At 39.7% G+C, this 19,620-nt stretch overlaps 1 protein-coding gene and 1 pseudogene across 3 annotated transcripts in view; one reads left to right on the plus strand and one right to left on the minus strand.

Annotated features, from left to right (window-relative positions):
- The window catches only part of Smarcc1 (SWI/SNF related BAF chromatin remodeling complex subunit C1), a 102,419-nt gene that overhangs the window by 21,273 nt on the left and 61,526 nt on the right, over positions 1-19,620 (plus strand). For all 3 annotated transcript variants that reach the window (XM_034483666.2, XM_034483668.2, XM_076917320.1), the window contains exons 8-12: positions 6,144-6,219; positions 9,536-9,661; positions 11,982-12,103; positions 14,728-14,852; positions 15,995-16,054. In XM_034483666.2, the coding sequence (XP_034339557.1) occupies positions 6,144-6,219; positions 9,536-9,661; positions 11,982-12,103; positions 14,728-14,852; positions 15,995-16,054 (509 nt within the window). The remainder of the gene's footprint in view (positions 1-6,143; positions 6,220-9,535; positions 9,662-11,981; positions 12,104-14,727; positions 14,853-15,994; positions 16,055-19,620) is intronic.
- LOC117693608 (small ribosomal subunit protein eS27 pseudogene) lies at positions 1,213-1,476 on the minus strand (annotated as a pseudogene).

A 19,620-nucleotide genomic window follows, 5' to 3' on the forward strand; every position in this document is an offset into this window, starting at 1 on the left:
TGAATCCAGGTCTTTATACATGCTAAAGATTAGGTGCTTTACATCTGAAGCAACTTTATCTTTTTAAATATTAAAGCCGTTGAGCATTGATACATGTAATTATATACTTAAGAAATGCAGTGTGATATTCTAATGGGATTTTCAGTGTAGGGTAATTCATGTTACTATTTCTTTTCTGTTACTTTGTGATTGGAGCCTTTAGGCTCTAGTCTTCACATAGGCAACTCTAATATGTATGCTGTGGCATAAAGATTTATGTCAGCCAGGAATGGTGGCCACAGCTTTAAACTAGCACAGAGTTTGAGGCCCGCTTGGCCTACAAGGCTACACACAGAGAACCCTGTCTTAAAAAACAAAACAAAACAAGAAAAAGTATAGGAGAGTTCTTTATTTTCTAAATAGAGTTAGTTACCTTTTCATGGTAACTAATTGCTTTGCCTATTACTGTATGCTTGTATGCCTAAGCATTGTATAGGGCTGTGCTGCAGCAGAGGTAGCAGCCAGGAAACACAGACATATAAGAAGTTGCAAGGCCAAGATGTCCCTGTGGAGGTATACGACTGAATATCAATTTCTTTCTTCTAGTCTGCCCGTTTCCTTTACCTAGTCTGCCTGTCCTAATATCTCAGTCAAGTATGAATTCAGTGAATTGATTCATTGATAGTTAACTCCTTCGTGGCCCAGTTATATTCTTTAACCTGTGAACCTTGTAGGTAAGACTTCATATTTAAAGCATAATATAATTTCGCTTATCTCAAAGAGATTTATTTGCTAAAGGGATGTCTTAGCATGTTATTAATCCATTAATTAAGATGTATGTCTTTAAGAAAGGAATCTTGGGGGCTGGAGAGTTGTTTGATTAATGAGTTCTTACTGATCCAAGTTTGGTTCTCAGCACACACATGTCACTCTGTAACTTCAGTTCCAGGAGACCCAGCTTCCTTTATTCACCCCCATGGGCACAGACATGCACATGCTGTACAGACATGCACATGGTGCACAGACATGCACATGGTGCACAGACATGCACATGCTGTACAGACATGCACATGCTGTACAGACATGCACATGCTGTACAGACATGCACATGCTGTACAGACATGCAGAGAAAACATTCATATAAAGTTAGTAAATTCACATAAAATGATTAATTTTTCTTTCCCCAAAATGTGTTTATTGGAAAGGTTCCCACTCATCTTGAATCAGGGGCTTTCAGTGCTTCTTCCTCCTGAAGGAGCATTCTTCTGTCAGCCTTCCTTTTCCACCTGTAGGCTGACAGGACAGTGGAGCAGCCAACACACAAGACCACCATTTGTTCATGCCTAGAGACCATGGTGATTTTATATCATCCTGGGCATTTCACATCTATAAAGTAGGAATTGGGGATCTGCACCAGGCACTTTTTCTTGTGTTCCTCTTCTCTTCTGGAGAGGGATAAAGGAGAGCCTTTGTGAGAGGCGTGTTCTGTGTTATCATAGGGAGGTCATCACCGCCGGAAAAGGCCAGGAAAAACTTTTAAAACTTGTTATTGGTTCTTTGTAAATTTCACATCATGTGTCCCAATCCCACTCATCCCCCGACCCCTTCATATCTGCTTATCTGCATATCTTCATATTTCCTCCATTGTAACTCCCCCCAAAGAAACAGCACAGTGTATCTCATACTCTTTTGTTCACACATCTTTACTTGCCAGTATTCATTGCAATGAGTCATTAGTATGGTTCAAAGCCCCTGGCTTTTGCTATAGATCAATAGAGATCTTCAAGGGACTCCTCTCCAGTAGTTCATACATTGTGTAGATGAGTTGCGTGGGCCTGCGTCCTGACCTGGATGGCGACAGAGCTGTTGAGCTCACCAGTATTCCTTCACCTGCACCACACTGGGGTGACCTCTCCAGCACTGCCCCAGCTGCTTCACTCAGTGCCGAAGCTGGCCAGCTCTCCCAAGTGCAGCAGCCAGTGAAGGACGGGCCAGGCCCAGCTCTCTCACCTGTCTCATATGGTGAGGGCATCTCTATCCCACAGCAGGGGCCAGCTCTCCTGCTCTTACACTCTTAATGTTTTTTTAAAGGTGATTTTCTTTCTAATGTTTATGACCAATGAGTTTTGTTTTGTTTTTCAGAAAGCTATGCATGTTAAGTTTTATGTCTGATTCTGATGTCAGAAATTACATTGCTGTTTACCTTTTCTCCACTGGCTTTTTGGTTTTGGTTTGAAGTAGAATCTCTTTATGCAGATAAACTTTGAATTAGCAGCCCTTTTGCCTGAGCCTTTAGAACTTCTGGGATTATATGCCCCTGTGCCCATGGCAGCTCCTCTTTCTTAGTGGTTTTTTTTTTTTTTTTTTTTTTTTTTGGACTTTTTGTCTTTGTTATTGCCTGGTCTTGACAGGTTATTTCCCTTCAGTCTCCCAAGTGGCCAAAACAACAGTCATGTATCATTGCATCTGGTGTTGGACATTTTTAACTGAAGACAATGTGTCATTAGTTCTGTTAACTTTTAAGAATGTGTATCTACAGTGAACCTGCCGTGGCGCAGCCCATAAGGCGTCTGCCTACAGAGGGCGCAGGGCCCTCTGCGCTCTCTCTTTCTCCCCTCCCGTGTCTCATGGGGGAAAAAAAAAAAAAAAAAAAAAAAGAATGTGTATCTAGTCTTTTGTTTTTGAGGCAGTTCTTCCATGGATAGCCCAGGCCAAGTTTGAACTCATGATTTTTTTTCTGCTTCAGTCTTGTAAGTACTGGATGCCACTGTGCTTGGTCCATGTGTTGGTTGTCTTTTAGTACAATTTTGAAGTAAGATTGGTATTACACCTATTATGAACTGTAATTGATAACTTTGTACTGAGAAAATGTTAATGTTAACAAGAAAGTGAGTTACTTCTTTTCATTAAGTACTTGTAAGTTGATGTACTTCCAATGCACTTTTTTTCCCAATGCACTTTAAAAAAAGATTTATTTATTTTATTTATATGAGTACACTGCAGCTCTCAGACACACCATCTGATGTCAGAGGGCATCAGATTTCATTATAGATGGTTGTGAGCCACCATGTGGTTGCTGGGGATTGAACTGAGGACTTTTGGAAGAGCAGTCTGTGCTTTTAACCACTGAGCCATCTCTCCAGCCCCCCCAATGCACTTGTTTGTTTGTTTGTTTTTTTGTTTTTTTGTTTTTTTTTGTTTGTTTTGAGAGAGGGTTTCTCTTTGTAAGCCCTTGCTATCCTGGAACTCACTTTATAGTCAAGGCTGGCTTCAAACTCAGAGAGTAGCATGCTAGGGTTAAAGGCATGTGTCACCACTTTTTTTCTAAATTTATTTTTATTTTGTGTGTATTGATGGTTTGCCTGAGTATATGTCTGTGTGAGGGTATCAGATCTTGGAGTTATAGACAGTTATGAGGTACCATGTGGGTAGTAGTATTTCTTTATTTGTTTTTGTTTATTTTATGTATATGAGTATATTATGTGCTGTCTTCAGACACACCAGAAGAGGGCATCAGACCCCATTACAGATGACTGTGAGCCACCATGTGGTTGCTGGGAATTGAACTTTAGAAGGTGGGCAGTTGGTGTTTATTTGAAGGATTTGCCCGGTTTCTGTCTGGATCTCTTTGCCCTGTCTGTGTCCTTGTGAACAAGCCTCTACTGCATCCTCCATCTGCTTTGACCTCTGTCATTCCAGGATTCTTAAATCCATGAGTCAAAAAAAAAAAAAAAAAAAAAAAAATCTTCTATGAGTTGTTTTGTCAGAATACCTGCTCAGCATCTACTTTTCTAATGTAGGAAATGATGCAGGTCCTTCCTTCTCAAGGCTTGATTTCAATTTCATTTTTGTTAGTAACTGGCCTATCCCCTGATAGCCATTTTTAAAATACTTTGAAGGAATATAAAACTACTTTTCTCATCTTATTATGGTAATCTTTGCTTAATATTACTTAATTGGCCAAGAGGTTTTCCCCATCTTACATTTAACTGTTAAGCACATTTATGAGGAGATGTGCAGATGTCTGTGTACGTGCAGATACACAGAAGTACTCAGTATAGAGAACGGCTGGCTCCAGATACTTTTGAACTTAACCAACAATAATGGCTATTATACAAATACTTGATTTGAATGTCCCTTGGTTTTCTGGTTTATGTCATGTTAGAGATCAAACTCAAGGCCTTATACATTTGTCATTTCACTTGGATTTGCAATTTTATTGGACAGTATAGTAACTTTAACAACCTTTTCATTTAGTAGACACTTTGATATTTATAATTTTTGGAATGGCTTTAATGATTGCAGCAGTGGGTTGTTGCTTGCTGATGAGAGGATGTTTGAGCAGGGAGCTTGAGAAGAGGTGATTTCTGTGGGTATTGTGAGCGTTCCAGGCTGTAAGGAGCATCAGATATGAAGTGCATTCTGCCCTAGTGGCATCTGTTGAAGATGCCACTGAATCCTTTAACCTTAGAGAGGACAATATGGAAACCCAGAGGAAGGCCAGATTGAGACCTTGGCAAATGTATTGGCTGGTTTTGTGTCCACTTGACACAAGCTGGAGTTATCAGAGGGAAAAGAGCCTCAGTTGAGGAAGTGTCTCCATGAGATCCAGTTGTAAGGCAATGTTTTCAGTTAGTGATGAGTGTGAAAGAGTGCAGCCTGTTGTCCTGGACTGGCAGTCCTGTGTCACATCAGTTAGCAGGCTGATCAAGCTATGTAAAGAAAGCCGGGAAGCATCACTCTCTGCATCAGCTTCTGCCTCCAGGTTTCAGCTCTGCTTGAGTTCCTGTCCTGACTTCCTCCAGTGATGAGTTATGATCTGGAAGTGTAAGCTGAATAAATTTTTCCTTCCCCAAGTTGCTTTTTGATCTTGGTGTTTTTCATCATGGCAGTAGAAACCCTGACTAACACAGAAACTGGTGTTTTTTTGAGGACTTTGACTTTCAGTCTTAGTAGGTTGGAGTCTGTCCTAGTTTTTTTATATTGTTATCTCTTTATATCCTTGGCCAAACGCAACTTGGAAAGGAAAATGTTTATTTGGTTCCATTATCAACGGTGAAGCCAAAGTAGGAACATAAGGTTAGAAACTGAAGTAGACACCATGAAAAAATGCTGGATACTGGCAGCATGCTTTGTCATATAGCCCAGACCTGTCTGCCCAGTGTTGGTATCACCCACAGTGGGCTGAATCGTCTACATTAATTACTAATCAACAAAACACGTTGCCATCTTGCCTATATGCCAGTCTGATGGAGGTATTTTCTCAATTGAGGTTCCCTTATTCCAGACGACCCTTTCTTGGGTCAAATTATCTTAAACAAAACAAAAACCAACCAGCTCAGAGTCGTTGGAAATTTTTGGATTGTAGAATATTGTGGTAAATTTTGAAACATCATTCTATTGGTATGTGAAAATCTCAGTCCTTGGGAAAGCAGTGGGCAGGGTAGGACAGGATCGTGGAAACTGAGAGAAGTGGAGGGATGAGGAGGTCAGCTCTCAGCGCACATTGAAGGCACTCTTGGAACTTGGAGTGTGCTTGGTTTGGAACAGTTACTACACATGAACTAGGGCATGTAGGACTGCCTGGTAGATTTCCAGGTTCAGATTCACTTAAGATACAGATGTAATACTTTAAAAGTGTAGTATTACTTTGAAAACCTGAATGAGATCACCATGAGGGAAAAATTTTTTTTTTTTTTGTTTTGTTTTGTTTTTTTTTTTTGTTTTTCGAGACAGGGTTTCTCTGTGTAGCCCTGGCTGTCCTGGAACTCACTCTGTGGACCAGGCTGGCCTCAAACTCAGAAATTCGCCTGCCTCTGCCTCCCAAGTGCTGGGATTAAAGGCGTGCGCCACCACTGCCCAGCGGTTCAGTTTTATTAACACTATTATTATGTGTACAAATGATGTGTGTGTGAGGGTAGGTGCACTCATGCCATGCCACATGTGTGAGTCAGAGGGCATTTTGCAGTCAGTTCTACTCGTGTATGAGTTCTAGGAATTGAACTCAGGCTTCTGTGGCAAATTTTTTTATCCATGATTCTGGCCTATCAATTTACTAAAAATTTTTCTAATGATATTTGTAATTCATATCCTTAGTGCTTAAATAGTCTTTCTGATCAATAGAGTTGGCTCTAATTTGTTTGCTTGTTTAATTTGCTTTATAGCTATGACACTTGGGTCCACAGTAATGATGTTGATGCTGAAATTGAAGATCCACCAATCCCAGAAAAGCCTTGGAAGGTAATGGATCTGCAAAAAAGAAATTATTCTTGGCTGGGCATAGTGGTGATGCCTTTAAGCTCAGTGCTTAGGGGCAGAAGCTGGCAAATCTCTGAATTCAAGGCCAGCATGGTCTACATACTGAGTTCCAAGACAACAGCCATGTAGAGAGTCCCTGTCCTAGGAAATGTGTTGACTAGGCACACGTATATGCATAGACAAAGTACTCATAATAATATACATAAATAATACAAATAAGTTATTTTTACACACTCTGATTGGCATTCTCTACAGTAAATTAATTTGTTTTTGAAAGCTGCTATCATTCTGGCTCATGCTGACCCTGAGGTTACCCTGCAGTCACTGCTGGCCTTGATTTTATAATGATCATCCCGCCTCAGTCCAATGAGTATTCAGGAGTAAGCCCATGCCCAGATACAACACTATTGCTTTTTAAAAATATATGATGGTGTTCTCTTTTTAATGTCCTCAATTCAAGAACATAGTCAGTGGCCCTGACAACATCGTATTAGAAGTTGATGTGTGTGGTGCTGGAGAACAATGCGGTGCGAGGCCAGAGTGTGAGAAATGGGGGTGACGTCTTCAACCTGTATGGAGAGGTCTTGAGAATGTATAACTTCTCAACTCTGTGCTCCTACCCCCATGACTGAGCCACCATTACAAACACAGTGCACTCTGGAGTTACAATCCAAGATAAACTCTTTCCTTTATTTCTTTTGTTTTATTAACAAGGATTTCTCTGTGTAGCCCTGGCTGTTCTGGAATTCCTTCTGTAGACTAGACTGGCCTCAAACTCACAAAGATCCACCTGCCTTTTCCTCCCAAGTGGTAGGATTAAAGGCAAGCACCACCAACAACTGGTGAGAGATGTCTTTTAAAAGTTGCAGTGAACCAGATATTTGTTCGTTCACAGTTAATGATGTTCGTTGGCTGACCTTTCCCCAGAGAAATGAAGAAAAAAATTTTTTTTTAGGATTTATTTATTTTATGTGTGAGTAAAGAGGACGTCAGATTTGATTTTAGATGGTTGTGAACCACCATGTGGTTGCTGAGAATTGAACTTAGAACCTCTGAAGCAGCCAGAGCTCTTAACTGCTGAGCCATCTTTGCAGCTCCAGATATTTTTCTTAAGAAAATTTTAATTTCTATTTTTTTGTTTGTTTGTTTAATGTATGTGAGTACACTGTCGCTGTCTTCAGACACACCAGAAGGGGGCATCGATCCCATTACGGATGGTTGTGAGCCACCATGTGGTTGCTGGGTATTCAACTCAGGACCTCTGGAAGAGCAGACAGTGCTCTTAACTACTGAGCCATCTCTCCAGCCCTCACCCTCCCCCAATTTTAATTTCTTAACAAATTAAAAGCATTGCTTTTAATTAGTAGAGCAAAATTAATTTTTTAAAAAGCTACAACTTTAGGTCCTGGATGTGGTGATGCACACCTTTGGCACACAGCTTTAATCCCTCACTTGGGGGCAGCAGAGTCAGTCTGGGTTGGAGGCTGATCTGAGCTACAGAACAAGTTCCAACAGAGCCACAGCTACACACAGAAACTCTGTTGTGACAAAACAACAACAAAAACAAACTTGATTTTAGAAAACAGTATTTTTGGGGCTGGAGAGATGGCTCAAAGGTTAAGAGCACTTAATGTTCTTTCAGAGGTCCTGAGTTCAATTCCCAGCAACACACGGTGGCTCACAGGCACCTGTAATGAGATCTGATGCCCTCTTCTGGTGTGTCTGAAGACAGCAAACAGTGTGCTTATATTTATATTTATAAAATAAATAAGTTTACAGCCGGGTGGTGGTGGCGCACGCCTTTAATCCCAGCACTTGGGAGGCAGAGGCAGGCAGATTTCTGAGTTCGAGGCCAGCCTGGTCTACAGAGTGAGTTCCAGGACAGCCAGGACTATACAGAGAAATCCTGTCTCAAAAAACCAAAAAAAAAAAAAAAAAAAAGTAAGTTTTTACAAAAAACCAGTATTTTTAAATGTGTAGTAGCATGAACTACTTACCCAGAATGCATATTGACCTGGTCTCTTTAGCACCTATAGCAACAGCATACTGTGCCCAGTCCCTTTGACATCACCATTCTCTGCAAGGCTATTGCCACTGTGACCAACATCAGTTTCTCAGTTTAAGCACTGTCCCCCCACTCTTCACAGAGTGAAGACATGAGCTGTGCCTTTGGAGATGCAGAATAGCAGATGACCTTGCAGATCTTCTTTGGCTCCTTCTTCACTCTGTCGTCTTCTATCTTTGCCTCCTTAAAAAAAAAAACTAAACAGTTGCTGGGCAAGGCATACACACTTGTAGTCCCAGCACTCATGAGGCAGAGGCAGGTGAATATCTGAGTTTGAGGCAGCTGGTTGACATTCAGAATTCTAGACCAGCCGGGGTACATAGTGATACTCTGTAAAAAAAAAAAAAAAAAAAAAAAAAAAAAAAAAAAGATAATTAAGAAAAAAAACCAAAGCAACCAGTATGTGTCTTACATTAGCAAATGGTTTTGCTGGGATGCTCTATCCTTCAGGCACAGAAGCCATCCTGTTTAGCAGCTGTGACAACTTGCTACACACCTCCAAGATCAGGCCAGGTTGTCAACCATTATAGAGGAGCGCCGGGAGGCTCACTGAGACCTCACCTAGATTCTGGCAGATCTTTTTGTGTCTCCTAGCTTTCTGTATCTGCCCTAATTGTATTCGTGCTCGTGATGCTGACAGAGTACAGACTGCAAGATTAGTAGAAGGGCATAGTTATATAGTAGTGGTTTTGGTAGTGTAGCTTTTTTTGGGGACACCCATGCTGTTTAAGCAGGCCCAATAAACCCATTGATTCCCCAAGCTGAACTTTGGTGGGATCATACTGGTTTGTTGTTGATATCCTACAAAGAGGGGGTAGAAACTTGTCCCCTCAGGGAAAGTGCCTAAAACAAGCCCATCCTGTCTTCTAGTGGCTGCCATATCACAACTTATTTTCAGTGTTGAAGGAAGCTTTATGGCTTTTTTTTTTTTCGTTGTTTTTTTGTTTTTCAAGACAGAGTTTCTCTGTGTAGCCCTGGCTGTCCTGGAACTCACTCTGTAGACCAGGCTGGCCTCCAACTCAGAAATTCGCCTGCCTCTGCCTCCCAAGTGCTGGGATTAAAGGCGTGCACCACTGCTGCCTGGCAACTTTATAGTTGTAATTGTTAGTTTGTGCCTCTCATTTTATTGCAACCAAGCACTCTGCCCCCTCCCCTTTGTGCCCTTAGGTGTGACTAAGAAGAGTTAATGGTCCAATGCCAAATCATAATTGTGCCCATTTGATATGGTTCTAGGTTCATGTAAAATGGATTTTGGATACTGACATTTTCAATGAATGGATGAATGAAGAGGATTATGAAGTGGATGAGAACAGAAAGCCAGTGAGTTTTCGTCAACGAATTTCAACAAAGAATGAAGAGGTATTTTACTTGGCATTATTTCTTGACCACTGGTTGCTTTTGCTTTTTCTAGATATTTTCTGTCTTGATAATCTGACACATACACAGTTAGAGCTATCACCTAAGATGTACGTGTGCAAGTTATTGTGTGACTTAACAACCATTTGTTGGCATCTTACTAGAGAGAGGAATTCAAATCTTAGTAAATGGGCCAAGTGGTAAGCTAATTCTACAGCTGAATTTTTTTCTAGTAGGTGCAATTTTTAAATTAATCATTTAATATATAGGATGTATGAGTGTATGTGTGCACTGTGAGCATGTATGCTGTCTGTGGATGCCAGAATAGGGTGTTGTGGGAATCAAACACTGGAGTAGCCAGTGCTCTGTACCACTGTCCTCTCTCACCAGTTCTTGTTTTTTAATTTTTATTTTATGTGCATTGGTGTTTTGCCTACGTGTATGTGTATGTGAGGGTTCTAGATATGAGTTACAGACAATTGTAGCTGCTATGTGGGTACCAGCCCCTTATTTTAATTTTTAAATGCATTTTAAAATTTAGCCAACAAAGTAATAATAACTTTCATGTTTTTAAATAATACCACATGATAGTTTTTTTTTTTTTTAGGAAAACCAATGTCTTTATTTAATATTAAAATAACTTTAGTGAAAATAGAATACTACAAAATATTGGTCTTAAAATATTTTGAGAATTAAAAGTGCTGCAGTGTTTTCTGACAATAGGGGATTTAGCATTCAACGTTTTTATTACTATTAAGTCTAAGTTCTTAATTGTAAGAAGATATCATAATGAAACATATTCCCTTATATGCTACCCTAAATTTTTTTTGATTAAATGAAGTTTAAGTTCTGGCTATCTTCTCATGATTCCATAAAAAGCATTATTTGTGCCAGGAATGCTGGTGGGGCATGCCGTGAATTCCAGCCCTCAGGTAGCAGAGGCAGGCAGAAAGGTCTGTGTGGTTTTGAGGCCCAGCTGGTCTGCATAGCAATTTCAGGCTAGCCACAGTTACATAGTGAGACCTTATCTCTACAAATAAAACCGCACAACTTTTTGGCTACAAGCATCACTAGAGTAAGAATTTGGACCAAGAAGATAGCCTTTTGTAACTGTTGAGGAGTTGTGGCAGTCCAGTGAAGATACCTGTGATCATTTTCATTTACGACAGCTAAGTTTATTTGCTTTTTACATTTCTTTTCTGTTTTGTTTTTTTGTTGTTTTAGTAAATGTTTGTTATATAGTCTGTAACTTAATATGTAGCTCAGGCTGACCTGAAATTGGCTCTACCAATCTCAGCCTTCCCAGTGCTGGAAATATAAATATATTTCACCAAGATTGGCTTGCTTTTTTTTGTTTGTTTGTTTTATTTTTTTTTATTTTTTATTTTTTTGGTATTTATAATTATGTATATATGTATGTACATGCATATATGTTAAACCATTAACTGAAAATAGGAAGATTTTCTGTTTTTACACCTGTACTTAATACTAAAACATCTTTGTTACACTATATATTGCAAGATTTTATTTATTTTGGAGTTTTTGTTTGTTTGTTTGTTTAGTTTTTCAAGACAGTGTTTCTCTGTGTAGCCCTGGCTGTCCTTGAACTTGCTCTGTAGACCAGGCTGGCCTCAAACTCAAGAGATTACCCTGCTTCCTAAGGGCCAGGTTTAAAGGGGCCAACACCCCCTGACACCGTTGGGCTATTTTATAAATGCCGCTTTGACAGGATCATTTGAGCTTATATAATTTCTGATTTCAGTAGCATGTTTCGTATAGTAGTAGTTATTTGTTTTTCCCATCTGTGAAGCCTGAATGTTGAACAGTAACTTTTTTTTCAAGGTCAGCTATGTATTTATTGTAGTTATTTTGAGGATTATGATTAGCATTTCAGTTTTGCTATATTGCCTAGGATGGTTGCTCTCAAGCCCGTGGCCCTTTAATACAGTTCTTCATGTTGTGGTGACCTCCCCTACACACGTACCATAAAATTATATTTGTTGCTACTTCTGAACTCCAGTTTTGCTAGTATTTAGTGTTTTACTTGTTTTGTTATGAACTGTAATATAAAGTTATCTGTTTTGAAGGTCTTAGGCAACCCCTATCTATGAAGGGTTTGTTAAACCCAGCAAAGTGATCAAGTACAGTTGACCTATATGGAATGTTTCTTCATTGCTGGTAATTGGTGCTTAATTTTGTGGCTTCATTTGCTGTGACGCAGGAGATTTGGTAGTGTACGGAAAGTCACCTTTGGACATGGGTTTGTAGAAATTGAGGACTTGATAAAGTTGCCTGATATGTCTTTTCATTTTCTTCTTCCTAGCCAGTCAGAAGTCCAGAAAGGAGAGATAGAAAAGCATCTGCCAATGCTCGAAAGAGGAAACATTCCCCTTCTCCCCCTCCTCCTACACCCACAGAATCCCGGAAGAAGAGTGGAAAGAAAGGGTAAGATGTCTGTAGCATGATCAGAAGAAACTTTGAATGCCTTTTTTGGGTATTATATTTATGTTGGATATTTTGCCAAACAACAGTCATCCTTTGACTGTGAAGTTTTTTGTTGTGATAGCTTGTCATTTTAACTTGTATTTATTACATTAAATTTTTTTATTTGTCTGTGCATATGGGTGTTGATGTCATAAGACAACTATAGGAGGTAGTTCTCACCTTCTACCATGAGGGTGGGGCTCAGGATTGTCAGGGCAGGTGCCATCAGCCCCCAAGCCATCTTGCCAGCCGGATAAGTTTTGACAGGAGTCTGATTTATATAGGAATAACTTGAATAGAGCCTTTTCCCCTTGTAGGTAAGTACATGTTGAAAAGTGGAAAGTAAGACATTTCAGGAATCATGTCCTGAGCCATGTGTGGGGGCACATGTCTGTTTTGCCATTTAGGCAGAGTCAGGTTTCAGGCTAGCCTACTCGAGAAAACATGTTCTAATATAGCCTGAGCTCCATTCCAAGACACACAGTTATTGTCTCTATTGGATTTGATCACCTCTCCCATTTGTGATTAAACTGACTGATAGAGTTAGAACCTGGAATTGTTGAACTGTTGAGTGTTCTGACAAGCCTGACATATCTGAAAGTCTTGTAGTAACAATTTGGATTGTGCCGGGCAGTGGTGGCGCACACCTTTAATCCCAGCATTTGGGAGGCAGAGGCAGGCTGATTTCTGAGTTTGAGGCCAGCCTGGGCTACAGAGTGAGTTCCAGGACAGCCAGGGCTACACAGAGAAACCCTGTCTCAAAAAAAAAAAAAAAAAAAAAAAAAAAAAAAAAAAAAAAAAAACCAAAAACAAAACAAAACAAAAAAAAACCCAATTTGGATTTGTAATTGAATAGATTACTGATAATATTAAAAAAAAAAAAGTTTAATGCTTTATACAATCTCTGGAATTTATACTCACAGTGTAGGTAATATTTGGTAAGTTCTGTTACTATAAATAGATATTTGATAATTTCACACTTGCCTACTGTAACTTATACATTTGTTTATTTTGTTTGTTTTTACTTTGCATGTTTTTGTTTTGTTTTTCAAAACAGGCTTTGTCATGGAGCCCTGGCTGTCCTGAGACTCTGTAACCTTAAACTCAGAAATCCACCTGCCTCTGCCTCTTGAATGCTGGGATTAAAGGTGGGCCCTACCACTATCCTATGTTTTGTTTGCTTCATTGTTGGTGGTGGTTTTCTGTTTTTTGGGTGTTTGTTTGATTTGTCGTTGGGGTGTGGAGTGATTTGAGATGGTTGCTTTATGTAGGTCCTGGAACTTACTCTGTAGACCAGGCTGGCTTCACACTCACAGACTTGCTTTTGTCTTCATTAAGGAAATGTTGTGCCACCACCACCCAGCCCATCCTGCTTTGTTTTGTTTTTGAGGCAGTGTCTCTATGTTGTCCTGTCTGTTCTGTACCTCACTATGTAAATAGACTGGACTCAGAGACATCTTCCTACTAGATTCATTTGAGAAGATTCCTCGATTAAGACAGTGTCCCTACCCTTGGAGCAAGCCTGTGGTTTGCTTTCTTAATTGATGATTGATGTGGGAGGGCTCAACTGTATGTGGTTCCACCTCTCACCTCTCACCTCTGGACAGGATAGTCCTGGCTCTTACAGGAGTGCTTGTTGAGCAAAGTAGTGAGCGGCACTCCTCCATGTTCTCTGTATCCTATTCTGTCTTCTCCTTTCCTGTCAGCAACTTTCTCTCTCTCTCTCTCTCTCTCTCTCTCTCTCTCTCTCTCTCTCTCTCCCTCTCCCTCTCACTCTCCCTCTCGCTTTCTCCCTCCCTCCCTCCCTTGCTTTTTTTCTTCCTTCCTTTTTTAAGACAGGGTTTTCCTGGCTGTGCTGGAATTGGTTAGGTAAATCAGGCTTGCCTTGACCTCTCGGAGAGTATCTTGCCTCTGCTTACAGAGTTCTTGGAGTAAAGGCATGCGCCACCACTGCCTGGCTTCTCCTTGGTACTTTTGTTCATTTGTGTGTGTGTGTTAGTTGAAACAATCTTGTGGTGTTCCTGAGGTGGCAGGTAGTCCATATATAGAGTTCTGCCCATCCTCTTGCGTGCTTCAGTGATGGTCACATGCCACCACACCCTGATGTCTTTTTTTTTGGTTTGTTTGTGTCACATTGTATGTCCTTTTGTCTTTATTTTAACTCTCAACCATATTGTTAGTTTTACAAATGATTACTATTCAGAGAATACAATGGCATTTTTTATAAGGAACATGAGGACTTTTTTAGCTTTTAACAGTCAAATGATACCTCAAGAAACTATAGCTGTCCATATCTTACAAGGCTTTTTCATTTTATCATGTGTAGTCTGACTGAATGCTGTGTCTCCTTAGCAGGAGTTCTTTTACCATACTAATTCATTCCTCTCATATGAACAGTAGGATGACTGTCCCGTTATGTGTTAGGGTTTGAGGCTCATTTGATGCTACTTGAGTCAAGTATCTAATTTGCTTGATTATTTCTTGTTTATAAAGTGTTTCTGAGTATAAATAATAGTATAGATAGAACTTAAGACATTTTTCTAAAAGTATCTATAATTGGCCCTTTTCTGTCCCCTATCTATTAGACAAGCTAGCCTGTATGGGAAGCGTAGAAGTCAGAAGGAAGAAGACGAGCAAGAAGATCTTACCAAGGACATGGAAGACCCAACCCCTGTACCTAATATAGAGGAAGTGGTTCTCCCTAAGAACGGTTGGTACTTTTTTGCATTAAACCTTCTGTTGGCTATCATTTCACCAAAAAATGAGTAATGTCATATTCTGAGCACACAGTTTTTTGAAATAACATCTCTCCATATAGCCCTGACTGTCCTGTAACTCACAAGTGGATGCAGACTAGCCTGGAACTCACAGAGATCTGGCTGTGTCCGTCTCTACCTCCTGAGTGCTGGGATTAAAGGCCTCTACCACAACACCCATACCACATAGTTCTTAACTTTCCAATATGAATAGACTTCCCCTTTATCAGTTTTTAAAAATTCTTACTTTCTCATTTTACTTATGGGTCATGTTGTGGTTTGTGTGTGTGCACGTGTGATTTCTTTACTGAGAAGACACACCAATGAAATGGGTACATACATTTTAAATTGTCTTTGTATAGTTGTGTCAATCTGTAATCCAAGTTCTCAGGAGTCTTTGGTAGCAGTAACCTAAATTTGAGGATGCGTGATCTTCATGCTTGTTTTGAAAACTAAAGATAAAATAAGAGCTGGGAATAAGAGCTAAGGGGGAGAGTGCTTGCCTAGTACTTGTGACACTTGCATTCAATGCTTGCCTAGGACATGTGACATTTTCGTTCAGTGCTTTCCTAGTACTTGTAACATTTGCATTCAGTCCCATCCCCCAAAATTTCTTCAAAGGAAAAAAATAGTAATGTAAAAAAAATGATAGACCTAATGTTTACTACACAAAAATTTTGGGAGAAGAGGCAGAGCATACCTCCCCCCACCCCTTGTTGATGAGTTAACTTTTCTACATTTGTTGAATAGAATTACATTGCTATTTGAGTGATTGTAGATTGGACAGGTGGTTTAGTGTCTTAAAGTTTTACACAAGGGTGAGGATAGAGCTTGTGATATGCATCCATATTTTATTCATGTTCTATCGTCATGTTTAATTTTGCTTAGTTCATGTCAATGGATAGTTTGTCTGTATGTCTGTAGACACCCTGGCTTGGGAAGGCTGAAGAGGGTGTCAGTTCCCTTGGATTAGAGTCATTCTCATCTACTTTGTCTTAACTGAGTAACCATCTCTTGAGCTCTTCACAGTATATTCTTAAAATCAGTGTGACTGTTTCTTCTAACACATGCTTCTGATGTTTTTTCCCCCTTCTAGTAAACCCAAAGAAGGACAGTGAAAACACACCCGTTAAAGGAGGCACAGTGGCAGATCTAGGTAAAGACCCCAGATACAAATGCTCTCTCTACTGACTGTGTCAGCTCCTTGAGTACTTACTGTGTTATTTACTTCAGATTGTTATTTTAGTTTGCTTTGTTTGCTGCTCTTCAAGATTAACCAATTGCCTGCTGTACTGTCATGCTTCAGTGTCCTATCATGACTCATGACTCATTGATTGTGTTCCTCTCAGTGACTTGCAGTCAGCTGACAGCATGTGGTGTTTTCTCATAAACTTGGCTGTATCAGTCTTTCACTTGAAAATAGTTACCAGCTGAGTTTTAGAGAAGTAATTCTAATTAAAATATGGGTTTCAATGTCCCTCTAATGTTTTATAGTGTTTGTGCAGATGTTTGATTATTAAAGGTTCAAGAGTATTCATAATATTTATTCATTATGCATTTGAGGCTAGCCTTGAACTATATATTGAGTTCCAGGCTAGTCTGGGCTTAAAGACCTTTCTTTATGTCCCCCAACACCATCCTCTTTGAATAAAAGATAAAGTTCTTATTATTGTGTATATGATGTACTTGTAGGCATAAGTGTGGCAGTTCAGGTGTTGGGGCCTAGCAGACGGCCTTTGGGATTCCACTATCCTTTCACAGTAGAACTCAGGATTGACCCTGAGTGAGTGTGGCAAGTGTTGTGACCATGGAACCTTCTCCCCAGCCTTTTCATGTCTTCTTTTCATGCTGGTTTGCTTGGCTGACTCCACAGTGGTGCATGGTTCTGTCTGAATGTCTAAAGTGTAAACCGAGCATTTCTAATGACAGTATATCAAAAAAGATAAACAGACATAGTTTGACATTGTTTCTAGTTTATTTTGATGTTATTATCATAACTTGTTATTTATACCTACCACATATTAATTTTCTCTTTCATAATTCATAATTACTAATTCAAAGGCCAGAGAAAGAAAACCTAGTATGCGTAGGCTTTTATTTCCTCCTGTTGCATGGACAATATGGGAGGTTATAAAACTGGATGTTTTTCACTGTGAAATTCTGTTAAACAATGATGGTAACTTGTAATTTATTTCCGTAGGTTTTTTTGGTTTGTTTGTTTGTCTGAGTCATGGACTCTGTATTTCTGTGTGGCCTGGAACTCACTCTATGTACCAGGTTGGCCTGACACTCTTAGAGGATCTGCTTCCAGTGCTGTTTAAAGTGTGCACCACTGTGCCCCAACAGGTTTTTTGTTGTTGGTTTGTTTGGGGTTTTTTGTTTGCTCTTGTTTTGAGTCAGAGTTTCTCTGTATGTCCCTGGCTGACCTGAAACTTAGAATGTAGAATGGGCAGGCTTCAAGTGCAGAGATCTGCCCCCCTTTGCCACCTGAGCACTGTGATTAAAGGTATGACCACCCTGCCTGGCTGACGTAAATCTTTATGCCAGAGCATACATACTGGAGTTGCCTATGTGTAGAGAAGATCCTAACGGCTCTGCACACAGTGATAGAAAGAAATAGTAACATGGATTACCCTAAGTTTCGCAGTACACACTGTCCCCTTGTATTAGAACATAGCTCTTCACTTGTACGCTATGGCTGAAGACGCCTTTGCTCTCCGTGGAGAGTTAGGTTTCTTGAATGTTGCTGTCCTTCGTTTCTGACTCAGTTGTAATCGGAATCTTGACACCGAGGACATTGTGGCCTATCAAGTGTTTTTTTTTTTTTTCCTCAGATTTAATTATTTTTATTGGTGTGTGTGGGTGCATGGCTGAATGTATGTCTGTGTGCCCTGTGTACAGTGCTCTTAGATTTAAAGAGAACCTATTAGATTCCCTGGGCCTGGAGTTAGAGACCATTGTAAGCTACTGTGTAGTTGCTGCAAATATAATCTGAGTCTTCTGAGTGCTCTTAACCACTGAGCCGTCTCTCCTGTCCCTCAAGTGTACGTTTTTGTTTTCAGACTTGTTAGCTTAGTTCCTTCTGCTACATAGTTATATAAATCTATATTATTTCTTTATTCTTGAGGAATTGGAAAAAAAAAAAAAAAACAAAGCAAAGTAGTGGTTTGCACACAAAGAGAACCACAGCACAGTTTTTGAATAACATGAATTAGGATCCAAGATAAGGATTTCTCTCATCTGATGTCAGTTTCTGTCAGGTGTCAAGACTTAGTTACTCAAACGTTTCAAAGAATGGGAAGCTTTTGGAGGGGTGAGGGTGGGTGGGTGGAGCCCATGTGCATTCAAGGCATGGACTCTACCGTCAAACTTCACTCCAAGATTAAATTGCATTTTAGACTATTACTGTATCAGCATCTAGTCAGAGGTTGGCTCTGCCAGTTTAGAACTGATACCACACTTTTCTCGCCCCCTTTTTTTCCTTCCTTTTTCCTTCCTTTTTTTTCTTTTTCTTTTTTGGTGTACTTTATAACATAATTATTCATCCTGAATTCCCCATTACTTTTAGCAGGTCAGTGATGCTCATTTTTGTATTGCCTAGATATCTTCTGGATATTAGTCATATATATATATATTATATATATAATATGTATAAATATATAATATATGTGTGTATATATATGTATAGTTTTCTATTAAACACCTTTTGCTTTTATTCAAGAAATGTTATAATTAGAATAGTAATAATTTTTTTTTCTGATTTGACAGAGACTAGATTGTATTCTAATATTAATTGGTATACCCCATGTTTTGTTCTGTGTTCATCATCAGTCATTCCCGATGTTACCATGCACTGTTGTGAACGAACATGTTGTCTTTACTATAATAGAGAGCATGGTTTAATTTCAGAGACTTGGGGTGTGTGTGTGTGTGTGTGTGTGTGTGTATGTATGTATGTGTGTATTTGTGTATTTGTGTGTGTTTTCGTGTTCTTTGTGACATCGGTGTAGGGTCTTCCCCCTACCCCCGGTTTTTCCTTTTAGTCTTGGCCATCCTGGAAGTAGCTCTGTAGACCAGGCTGGCCTGGAACCCAGATATCTGTCTTCTGCCTTCCCAGTGCTAGGAATAAGGATGTGTGCTTTCTTTATTTGTTCTGTTGTTGTTCTTCTTGTTAGTTTTTTTTTTGTTGTTGTTGTTGTTGTGGTGGTGGTGGTGGGTTTTTTTGTTTTGTTTTGTTTTTGTGTTTTTCGAGACAGGGTGTCACTGTTGTCCCTGAGTCATCTGACTGGCCTTGAACTCACAAGAGATTGGCCAGCTTCTTTTTCCCTTTTCTTGTGTTTAGAGGCTTGATCTCCCTTTGACTGGCTGTGTCAGATGCTTTTGTGCATTTCCTTTTTATATTTTATTGTCATTTTTATTTAAGGGATTTCATATGTGATTTCATCACTGTTCATTGCTCTGTAGACCAGGCTGGCCTGGAACTCAAAGATTTTCCTGCCTCTTTCTCCCAAGTACTATGATTAAAGGTGTGTACTACCACCTTCTGGCTTAGCTGAAAATTAAAAAAAAAAATTGGTTGTTGATGAATGTTGATGAATATTACATGTATTGATATAGACCACATGTGTGCAGTGCCCATGTTGGTTAGAGAAGGGTTAATGGATGGTTGTGAACCACCATCTGGGTGCTGGAAACTGAACCTAGGCCCTCTGCAGTAGTAAT

The sequence above is a fragment of the Arvicanthis niloticus genome, chromosome 21 (genome assembly GCF_011762505.2).
Source record: "Arvicanthis niloticus isolate mArvNil1 chromosome 21, mArvNil1.pat.X, whole genome shotgun sequence".
NCBI lineage: Eukaryota > Metazoa > Chordata > Mammalia > Rodentia > Muridae > Arvicanthis > Arvicanthis niloticus.